General features: G+C 38.1%; 2 protein-coding genes across 2 annotated transcripts in view; both read left to right on the forward strand.

Moving 5' to 3' along the window:
* The window catches only part of neo1a (neogenin 1a), a 128,859-nt gene extending 126,042 nt beyond the window's left edge, over positions 1-2,817 (forward strand). Inside the window, 1 exon segment of the mRNA XM_026378300.2 lies at positions 545-2,817. Within this exon segment, the coding sequence (XP_026234085.1) occupies positions 545-631 (87 nt within the window). The 3' untranslated portion in view covers positions 632-2,817.
* Positions 2,818-4,629: 1,812 nt separating this feature from the next.
* LOC113174364 (sorting nexin-1) lies at positions 4,630-11,556 on the forward strand. The gene is made up of 15 exons (XM_026378301.1): positions 4,630-4,768; positions 5,569-5,716; positions 6,403-6,536; positions 6,703-6,769; positions 6,988-7,031; positions 7,168-7,309; positions 7,415-7,493; positions 7,712-7,787; positions 7,946-8,059; positions 8,182-8,275; positions 8,420-8,625; positions 9,132-9,275; positions 9,711-9,791; positions 10,084-10,155; positions 10,406-11,556. Exons 1-15 carry the CDS (start codon positions 4,649-4,651, stop codon positions 10,454-10,456), a joined length of 1,572 nt encoding a protein of 523 aa, XP_026234086.1. The 5' UTR covers positions 4,630-4,648; the 3' UTR covers positions 10,457-11,556.
* Positions 11,557-11,588: the final 32 nt, after the last annotated feature.

The raw sequence follows: 11,588 nt of genomic DNA on the forward strand, positions 1-11,588 counted from the left end.
TTTCTTCAAATCCATGTCAGGTTTTCTTTGGGCACTGGTTTATACAGTTACTTGGTTGTAACCACCTTTTCTGTTTGTTCTTTCTCTCTTTTTTTTATTCTTTCCAATATAATTTGGTCATGTTATGTGGTGTTGTTGGCTGCCTTTTAATCAATTCATTTAACTTTTATCAACTGATCTTAACAAAACTCATAACTGGAATGATATATATATATATATTTATTTTTACCACCGAATCATTTCTCCATGCCCTAATCCTTGACTGGCTGACCATGGTTTCTCTTTGGTTATGGATGTTCTGCTTTCGTCTGCTGCCTCTTTTGTGTTTGTCATATACAATGCATCAGTCCCATTGACCCATCTCCCAGCTCACCTCACCCCATCCATATGACTCCCCCCGTCTGACGCAAAAGATCCCTGACTGACCCTCTCCTCCTCTCCTTTCTTCTCCACCTTCCCTATCCTTCCCTTCCTCCAGGTGCTTGCCTCCCTCCCTCCCTGCCCCTCCCCTGCCCCTCGCAGTAACCCTGTTCCTCTCCCTCAGAGCTACGAGCCTGATGAGCTGACTGAGGAGATGGCCCACCTCGAGGGCCTCATGAAGGACCTGAATGCCATCACTACAGCGCCATGAGCATGCACACAAACACACACACAGCTAGACACATAGACACACCTTCTATCATACAGACACACATATATACAGAAAGACACACACACACACACACTCAAGCCAAACAAACACACTAAAACATAAACGCCAGGAGCCAGCGGCTGATGGACACAAAATGGCTTCTTGTGCCCAAGAAAACTCTCATGTTCCCCTGCAGAGAATAATAAAAAAAAAAACTCCAGACTGAAACTTAGGAACTTTTTTCGGCTTACCTTGCTCAATCTCAGGAAGGAGATTGCCATGAGAGGAAAAAAAAAGTGAGACGCTTCACCTTTTTATGAAGATCCATTCTCAGAGACAATGAACTTTTAAAGATTGGTCGCTTTCAACCGGAAGATTGTGAATTTTTTCCTCAGCAAAAATGCATACAGTAGGTTTTTGCAGCGAACGGTTGATTCAATGTCAAGTCAAAAGGAGAAAGTCCAAAAATATGCTGGTTTTGATGTTGGTGCTCATGCAGCGCAGTCTACACACAGTGTTTGTTTGATTAGTGTTTTCTTTGTGCATTTTGTATATCTATTGGGCCGTTTCAGTGAAGTGAACATTGGATATCAATCTCCCTTTACAAACCTACATTATTCATAAATGCGGTCATGTTTTTTTTTTTAAATCCCTTTGTGTCATATATTGTGCCATGACTTTTTATTATTTTCTATGTTATTGTATTATTTTTTTACACACATATCCTTATAAACATGTACATACGTTGTGTGTAGGTTTTTTTTTTTTCTAAACTGCCTCATTCTTTTCATGTTTCCCGTTGTTTCATTATTATTATTTTGGATGAAAGTGGGACTAGGAATGAGTCCTGAAGCTCAGTTTTTTTGCATCAACAGAGGAGAGACGCCCATGTGTGTCTACCGTGCATTCTTCTCTGGTATTGTGTCGCCCACTTTGTACATTAAAATGTCTTCTTTTTCGGTCTGTTGTTTATTGTGGGAGCTCCGTTTTAAAAGCCTTACCAACGTGTTTGTACATTGAAATGATCCGGCTCTCCGCGGATATTGCTTGGAGTTGTGCTGTCACTTGCTGCCATTGTAGTTTCTATAATGTTCTGTGGGACTTGACAGTACCGCCTCACAGGTCAGAGGTACCCAGGACTCAGGGCGCTGACCCCCCCCCCACCACCTCTCATTAAAAAGAAAGAGAGAAAACCTCACATGGCACTCAGTCAATCAATCACCTGTAACAGACGAGTTATCTTTTATACAAGAAGTTCGATCGAATGTGTGTGTCATTTCCAAAAACCAATATTTGGTTTCAGACATCTGTACTGCTGAACCAAGTGTGCATTCTCCCGCAGCAGGGTGTTTTTGCTGTTTCTTGTATTTTTTTCTTGCTCTTCTTCATCAAACGCCACACCCTGGTTCTTTTGCAAATCCTATAAAAATGCAAAGATGTTGGCCTTTTGAATGGGACTCCCAGATTTTTTTTAAATGGTAGTTTTTGTATGAAGAAAAACGAGGCTTGTTCTACACACAAATCTGATGTAAAAAGGAAAAAAGTTCATCTAAGAAACTAGTTTTTCATTACCCTCTTACCCAAAGAAATTTGTCATTTGCAATCATAGTAATTTGCTCTACTTTTGTGAATACCATGTTTCTCATAAATGTACATCGTCATGAATGTCAATATAACTGTATGAGATTTTAACTATGGATACAAACAAGGAACAAGTTTTAGGGGAAAAAATGATTCAAAACAAAGGCAGAAGAAAAAGGACCGGACTCCATTTGGGAAATGATCTATTTAGTTGTAAACAGTTGAATCTGTATTGCACTTTTTCACAATTTTTAAAAAGTACATTTCTTACATATCTTGTGTTTTAAATATCAAAAGCTGTTTGTGTAACGTAGTGTCCTAGGTAAGCAGCAGGCAGCTGGTCTTGTTTTTTATGTTTATTTTTTGCTTCAGAGATGATATGAATTTGAGCAGCCAAGTTGTTTCCTTTGCAGCTCATGATGATGATGAGGAATTCTGTTGTTGCTTGTTCATGTACAGAGCTTCTTTGCTTTCTGTAGAAAAAAAAATCTGTGGCTTTTTAAAAAATGTTGAAAAAAAAAATGTTTGGAAAAAAAAAATGTTTTTTTTATTGGTGCTCCTATACATTGTGTATACGAACTATTATGAATACTAACAAAGTAAAAGATTGCTGTTTGTCTTTTTTTCTTCCAACACCATCAGTATTTAATGAACACTGAAATCTGCAGGAATATGTCATTAATAATACACAATTTAAAGTGTGAACTGCAACGTTATCCTGATAGTAACAGGGTTAAGTCACAAAATGCCCAGTTCCAGCTGCTAATGTGTCAATATTTGTATATATTTATACAATATAATATATACAATACCTAGTACATATGACATTAAAGTCAACAAGCCATTTAAATATTTCAGATTTTCACAAACAGTTGATTCACTCATTGAGAAAATATTGCCCCATTATTCAACAGTGAAAAGCCCTGAAGTAAAAATTCACATCGCTCAGTTGAAATGTAAACAAACAGCTGTCAGGTTTATATGCACTGCACTAACCAGCCTTTGTTGATCAGATCTCCAGCTCTGTTATTCTTATCTTCTTCATGTGAGACTGGATAAAAATTGCATTTCTCTCTGAGTGTTTGACGACGATGACTCGCTCATCATGTGGCTTCAAAGCCTAGTCGATGTTGCTGAAAGCGTAGCGGGATGTTGAATTAAACCACAAAACATTTGAATAAACCATGAGATTTGAAAATGGTGCGTCACATGAAATAGTTGAAACCGTTTGGAAAAACGTTCTTCAAATGCATTTAGTATCTTGTTGTATGGTGAGCGTGTTTGGCGTTAGAAAAGGGGCTTTAATGTTTCTAAAGTTAGACGTGTTCTATCGGCCTACACATCAGTGTGTTGCTCAGGCTTCAGGTCAATGTAGACTTTGGTTTCACATCATGATGGTGTCTCGAATCAAAAATATAATATATATTAAATCAATTCTCCCTATGATTTTCCACAGTCTGTCTGCCCTGTTCCTATCAATGAGGGTAGGCTTAATAATGAACACCACTTTTACACACATTTGGCTTACTAGTCATGAGCAGAGGTGGATGTGTAAAGATTTGAAATGGGAGATAGACGGGGCAACACTCATTCAAATTTTACTTTTGTAAAATTGACTATCAATCATTTCATTTTTTGTGAAATAATATTTAATGAATAGATGCTGTTTAAAAATCAAAAAGACTCTTTGGCTGTGGACAAATTTCAAGACAATGTGCTCCTGAACACAGGCATGAAAAACACAAAACAGACTGGTAGTAATGTTGCGTCTTTATTTTACAATCATTTTTGGAACTCTCTGTGATTGCTGTGCATCACCTTTGACTCTGGTTTCTAGCGGCTCTCAGTGAAATTACACAGAGTAACAATACCAGTGTGTCGGAAAAGATAGACATGAAGAAGCAACAAGCATTATCAAGGCTGAAAGAGGTAAGTAAACACAACAAGTGACTGATAAATATAAACGGAGGTGCAGGTTAGAAAAAAAAGAGAAATAAAGACTGATACATCAAACTGTCGTTTGATTGAGTTTCCAACAATACATGTTCAGAGGTTCTCATATTAACGGTATATATAATATAATATTTATATATAATATAAAGATTTTTGGGCGACGATGCTCAACCAGAATAACTTCAGTTTTCCCAGGTATTGATTCTACAAATCTCTCCCACAGCATAACAGAGTCACCAGTTGTCATTAGAGTAAATTCCCAACAAAAACATGTTACTAGTGACTTCAGAGATTCTGATATTAACATAAATTACTCTACAGTTGTTTATATTATTAAAAATGCCTAATAAACTGGTCAGCACAGCTGGATGGATGGATGGATGGATGGACAGCCTGGTGTCGTGTCGCTCGGTGGCCGCTGGGTGTCGCTGCAGCTGTTTACTTACGCCCCCGACTTCCGGCAACGTCGCCCTCACACGGAACATGGCGGCCAGCTCAGATCGGAATCCTCCTCCTTTCCCTGCAGAAGAGGAGGCAGAAGCTGGACTGTCTGGCATGGCCGATGGAGACAGCGACGAGGGAGAGGACATCTTCATCAGTAAGGTGTGTTTTACAGCTGGGTCTTGTCAACAGCGACCAGCGTGTGATGGTTATTTCTGCACGAAGTCAAGCAGTCAGAGCAAAGAAGTCAGTTTCTTTATCTGATCTGATCTGACCTGCATTCACGGCAATCAGACAAATCTGGGATCCGCAAAAACGTCAATAGAAAAGCAACGACATGCATTCACGAACTTGAATAAGTTTGCTGCGCGCAAACTTACATAGACAAACATTGGTCTCAGCCTTTTCTTGTTCTGTTGTTTTTCCTCGTCCCGACAGTCAAAGGATCAGTGATACAATACCTACAAATGTAGAAATATGACACTAAAATAAAAGAGTAGCTAAATAGGATATCAGTGGGATTTATTTCTATAACTGTATCTGTGATCCGTTTTTTTATTATTCACCTGAATCCTCCACAGTTTGTCCCAGCATCACCTTTTATTGTGTAGCTACATTGTCATTGTTCTTTTGTGAAATGCCTCCAGATGATTCTGTTATGATATGTAAATAAACTCGAATTGAATTGAAAATCACACACAAAAAAAAAATATCACAATATGAACGATACAATACAGCACAGCCCTATTACAGATGCATACAGATTCCTATGGAAATATATAATGATTGCGATGTCTAAAATACACATGTTGTGTATGTCTTGAAACTCACTTCCCAACACTTTATATTTTTGTAAAACATTAACAGTAATGAGATATGAACATAACCTGTCCTTTGACCCTATAACCCTTTCCCTTTGGTGTTTCTGTGGCTCCTTAATTAAATGTCTGACCTGTCTGCAGAGTAACCCTGTGGCTGTGAGTCGAGGGGTTTCTCAACCCGACCACGTCAGCGAAGAACCTCCAGATCTGTTCAGTGAGGATGACGCCAGCAACACAACCGCCAAATCCAATGGAGTTCAATCTGATGATGATAACGACTTGTTTGCTGGTTTGGAGATATTTTCTGCCAACAATTTTCCATCCATTAGATTCTACTTTTCATTTTTCTTTGTTTATAGGCCCTAAAAGATGTTATTTAAGGCAGATCATAAAGGAGTGTCCCACTGACTTCACACATCATGTTCAGTTTACTCGTCATAGGCAGAGGAGGATTTAGGAACTTATCATGGGGTATTTAGGAAAACAGTAAACAAGGCTAGTAAATGCATTGTGCTTTAGATTAAACGTACACAGCAACAAATAACAATGTAAAATCCATAAAAACAAGAAACTGCAGCGCAAATGAGAGACAGATAAAGAGAAATCTACCCACATTCAAAAAAAGACATTGACAAATCAACCACCAACCCAAAAATATGACAACGGTTGTTTATAGTTTTAAATGTGGCCACGGTTGTGATAGATTTCAGTTTAGAATATTTAATCTGCAAAGAATTCAATGCCAGTTCACATAATCTCTCTCTTTTTGATATTCAGGGCTGTGCAAGTATTTACCAGCAATAGCCTTGATCCAGCAGTCATAACTGCCAAAGCGCCACTTTTCTAGATAAAAGCTGTGGTTCTTCTCTTTTAGAGAGTAGTTTGTGTGAGCCAGTCTGACACACGTTGTTTGTTTTCCTTTTATTGTTGGATGAAGGCAGGTATACATTAATTAAAGGCCCTTTCTTTCCTCAGATGCACATGTGGAGCTGAGCACAGACAAGCATGGCAGCTCTGATAGGAAACAAATCTCCACCTCCTCCGGCCCTCATCCTGGTTCCACCTTCACTTCAGGTCTTGCAGTGGTGCACACAGCCTCGCTGGAGCAGGTAGAGGGCCACAGCTCAGCTGAGCTAGTTTGAAAACAATTAAATGCATGCATGCTTTTGCATAACCTTCTCTGTAATCGCAAAGTAATTTATCTGTTCTGTTAAGACCGTCTAAATTGTGTTTACAGAGTTTAGATTGTGTTACTTATCTTGTTGTTAATTACAGTTGGAGGAAGAAGAAGGCAAGGATAGCTTTGATGTGGATGTTGCCGTCACCAACCCTGAGAAAATTGGTCAGTCTCTGGTTCTTATCGCCTCTTTGTTTCAGCTGATACATTGGTGATTTCCACTTCATTTACATTATATCATTTGGAAAGTAGCTGGTTATTTATAAGAAGTTATCTCAAATTCTTACTGCTCATTATAGCAATTTATTTATTTAACTATGGTGAAACATCAACTTTAGATTCAAACCTAATTAATTCTCATCATCAATGTTTCTGTCCTCTAGGAGATGGCATGAATGCATATGTGGCCTATAAAGTATCCACCAGGGTTTGTAGTCAAGCTCGTGTTGACATGTTTTTATTGTTTACTTACTTTTCACCTAATAACGCTAATATGTTAAAATCTTCTATATTGTTTCCATGTTCTTAATTTTTTTTGGTACTGTCCCTGTGTCTGCTGTCAGACTTCATTGCCCATGTTCAGGGGTAAGGCTTTTTCTGTCAGGAGGCGTTTTAGTGACTTCCTGGGTCTTTATGAGAAGTTGTCAGTGAAGCAGTCGCTCCAAGGCTCCATCATTCCACCACCACCTGAGAAAAGTGTTGTGGGTGAGTGCCCAAGTCTTTTATGTCTTTGTGAGGTTGTTCTGCACCCTTTTTTGCCTCTATGTTTTATGATTATGATTTACTGATACATGTACTGGGGATCAACAGGGATGACCAAAGTGAAGGTAGGAATGGATGACCCATCATCAGTAGAGTTTGTGGAGAGAAGAAGAGCTGCTCTGGAGAGGTAAGCATCAGGATGTGTTTCAGGTAGAGACATTATCATTAAGGGATAAATTGCCAGCTTCTTTCCTCTCATCTGGATGTTGCCAACCCTAATAGAGTCTTCTAAAAGACTATATTAGCTGTTTTTACTAGTGCCTATGTTTTTGTTTGCATGCTCTTTGTGGTAGGTTTGAGACCCCTCTTGCTACGCACTTTAACCTGCTGCCACTGTGTTTTCAGATATCTTCAGAGAGTAGTGAGCCACCCATTGTTAATACAAGATCCTGACGTCCGTGAATTCTTGGAGAGAGAAGATGTGAGTACTTTAAATTAATAAAAAATATTTTCTTATTTATAGTTATAAGGTTTTTGATTAATAAATTCAAGAAATTGTGTGTGTGTGTGTGTGTGTGTGTGTGTGTGTGTGTGTGTGTGTGTGTGTGTGTGTGTGTGTGTGTGTGTGTGTGTGTTCAGCTGCCCAGGGCGGTGAACACACAGGCGCTAAGTGGAGCTGGCTTCCTGAAAATGATCAATAAAGCGTCAGATGCTGTCAACAAGATGACCATCAAGATGAATGAGTCTGACACGGTGAGGACATTCTGGATGAGCTGTTGTAAAACATTCCAGTAGATGCATTTTATGTTTCTTTGTAGAAGAATTGTTGGATTAACAATTCTCTTCATATGTCCTCTTTTTGCTCTTGGTCTCAGTGGTTTGAGGACAAGTTCCAGGAGGTGGAGAATGAAGAGCAGCAGCTGAGGAAGCTTCATGCCATGGTTGATTCCCTGGTCAGTCACAGGAAGGGTGAGCTACACGTGCATTTTTTCACTTGCCTTTGTCTGCTCAGATTTTATCGTATAGTTTCTACTGCTGAAGCAGAAGAGTGCAGCTCCAGTTGTGTATCTACGAAGTAGACACTACACTATAAGTTTTCTGTTTCCTCACCAGAGCTGTGTGGGAATACGGCAGTATTTGCCAAAAGTATGGCCATGTTGGGAAACTCCGAAGACAATACAGCCCTGTCTCGAGCCCTGTCACAGCTGGCAGAGGTGGAGGATAAGATGGAGCAGCTGCATCAGGAGCAGGCAGCTAGTGACTTCTTCATCTTTGCAGAGCTGTTGGCTGACTACATCCGCCTTCTGGGTGCAGTGCGGGTAAGCTAACAGTTGTAGAACCGCGTATTGTAAGAAAATGAAATAAAATGAAACTTGGGTACCAAAATCTGGAAATCAATCTCATATAATTAAAAAAAAATAAAACAAATTGAGTGAGCAATATGTTATTATCCTATATAAATATATGTTAAAAGTAAATCATAACAGACCTTTAAATGTACATGTACAGTGTACGACATCAAAATACAGAATACGAATGGCACAGTATCACTTAAAATTCTAATATCACTAAACTGAGTCAGTATTTAATGCTTCAATATAAGCTAAAATTCGTCTTGGCAATTGCACTATATTTTCAACCATCTCCTGAACTTTGCATCTTTACAGAGCAAAGTAGAGATGGAAGCAGAGACACTCTTCAATGATCTTGACCAAACCAGAAAAACACTGTTATGTCACAGTTTCACTGTCAGCATGCTACCTGTTCTCTGTGTGGGTAGTTAAATGATCAGATAGTTGTGTTTACTACTACTACTACTTCACAGGGCTGTTTTGACCAGCGCATGCGGGCGTGGCAACGGTGGCAGGAGGCTCAGAGCACGCTCCAGAAGAAGAGAGAGGCCGAGGCCAAGCTGCTGTGGGCCAACAAGCCGGACAAACTGCAGCAGGCCAAAGAAGAGATCACCGAGGTAACAGTGACCCCACAGCTATTTGTAGGACTGAAAGTCTTTTTTCAATTTCCCAGACTCCATGTAAACTCTTTTATGGAGCCTTTTATTATAACCTAGCTACCTTATAGTTGCAGCCAAATCCTTAGTGAGAAGAAGATGGACACTTTCTTAAAAATACAGTGTTGTTGGAGATTATTCCAGATTCTTCATGTTGCTCATGTTGCTCATGACAAATGAACTAGAAGCACCGTAACAGCTCCACCAACAATGACCTTGAGTATGGCAATAAAAGTTGGTTGTTAATGTGTAGTTTTTAATACTTCTGTAGTTCAGATTAAGCAGCAAATGTGTGTATTTATTTATTGTTTACTATAAGTAAACAACTGAGGATATCAAGATATTGATCCTTTTTTTTATTTTTTTTTTTTAATTTCTCCCTGTGCGTGTCCTCAGTGGGAGGCAAGGGTCACTCAGTACGAGAGAGATTTTGACAGGACTGCAATGACTGTACGCAAGGAAGTTCTCAGGTTTGAGGTATGTTAATGTACCTACACATGCTATAAAATGTTTAAACATCTTACTGCAAAGTTTAATTTTTTTGTGAGTTTTATTTCAACTCTGCTTTTTATGGGCTCTGTATGTTTGGCCTTGTTGTACAATGTGGCTTTTTCTTGAAGTATCAAGAACAACTTTATTATAAGAGCAAGAACACATTGGATCTGTAGGTTTAGTTTAAAGGCAGATAGAGAGGACAACATTTTTTTTCTACATGCCCAGGCTCTTTATTTGGTCCACCACTTGAGATATGTAACTTTTGTCTATTCAGAAAGAAAAAGCCAAGGACTTCAAGAGCCAGATAATCAAATACTTGGAGGCGATACTGCAATCTCAACAACGGGTAATCATTGAACTATATCAAGCATTATATTCAACATGTACACTTTATTCTGTATGCTTTACTTTGTTCACCTCCAGCTCTACTTTGAGCAACAAAGTGTTCCTTTAAATGTTATTAATATTTTTTGTTATGATAGAGGCTAATAAATATGGGTTAAACTTAGTATTTATTAAAGTTCTCTGTATATTGAATTTAATGACCATATCACTGTTTTAACGAGCTTTTCATTCTTGTCCAAATTGAATTCCAGCTTATAAAGTTTTGGGAGGCATTCCTGCCTGAGGCAAAGGCAATAGCTTAATGAAGAGGGTGACTGTTTGAAAGACCCTAACTGCCTTTTTTGAACACTTTACCTCTTGACCAGGAACTGAGAGGACGATATAGAAACACAAGAAACTTCCATCCATTTTTATTTTCTTTTGTCTTTTAAATCATAGTGTATTCTCTTATCTTGTACAGTCCTTTGATATGATATGCTGCCATATTTACAAAACATTTCTTTGGCATAATTGTTTGTTTATGTGCTTGACTTTATTATTGAATAAAGCAGGAATACAAATGAGATTAACCCCGCCATAGTATTTGTAAAATCCACTGTCTGTCAGTGGGATATATATTAATGTTTACATAAATACATTTTATTAAAGTATTAACACTAAGGTACTGCCCTACATTAATGTTGCCTATATTTTACATTAGAAGATAAACATATGTAAGCCATTCTAGTCGAACAGCTCATGTTGATGGATGAATGTCAGATAATGTTTTGATGCACTAAAATGCATTGTTGGAAAAGCTGTTTTTAAAAAAATGAAAGACCACTATTGATGACTGAAGTCGTTTACCAGTAGTATTAGCATATTGTTACTGTGTATTACACTATACTTAATAGATCATAGACAAGTTGTTACAAAATAATAAAAGGAAATGTTGGGTTACGGTGACTGCAAGTTGTAAAAATGCAATCACTGCATTGTTGATATTTTCTACAATAATGTATTTGCTAGAATTGTATTTGTTATTAATCAGTTTGTTCCACAGCAATTTAAGTACTTTTGGTGTCAGAGATTTAGGCCTGCTGAAGAAAATGTTTACTGTCTACATAAATGACTTGACATGTATGTACCAATGTACATTAGTAGTATTTTAATCATACAACTAATATCAGATTTCATACTAACCATACATTTGTTGGTAAATTGGCTAAACAACAACAAAAAGGCACAGACATGGTCCCTTATTTTCTTATTCAGCATTTGTAAATGTCTGTTTTCTGTCACGTCATATTTCTGTAAGAATGTGCTTTATTTTTGTAACCACTTTGAATTAGCACACACATTTTCCTGGAAATGCTAAACAGGTAGATTTACAAAATAAATATGATTGGTTAAGCTTTGGGAACAGTTGTCTATCTGATGTTTTTGTTTTGAAGG

This window comes from Anabas testudineus, chromosome 3, assembly GCF_900324465.2.
Source record: "Anabas testudineus chromosome 3, fAnaTes1.2, whole genome shotgun sequence".
NCBI lineage: Eukaryota > Metazoa > Chordata > Actinopteri > Anabantiformes > Anabantidae > Anabas > Anabas testudineus.

What these genes read in the sequence shown, in the direction of transcription:
- LOC113174364 (XM_026378301.1), top strand. Translation starts at nt 4,649, where the DNA reads ATGGCGGCCAGCTCAGATCGGAATCCTCCTCCTTTCCCTGCAGAAGAG. An exon ending in ACACAGCCTCGCTGGAGCAG is followed by an intron (nt 6,537 to 6,702) that starts GTAGAGGGCCAC and finishes TGTTAATTACAG; the next exon opens with TTGGAGGAAGAAGAAGGCAA. An exon ending in CCTATAAAGTATCCACCAGG is followed by an intron (nt 7,032 to 7,167) that starts GTTTGTAGTCAA and finishes GTCTGCTGTCAG; the next exon opens with ACTTCATTGCCCATGTTCAG.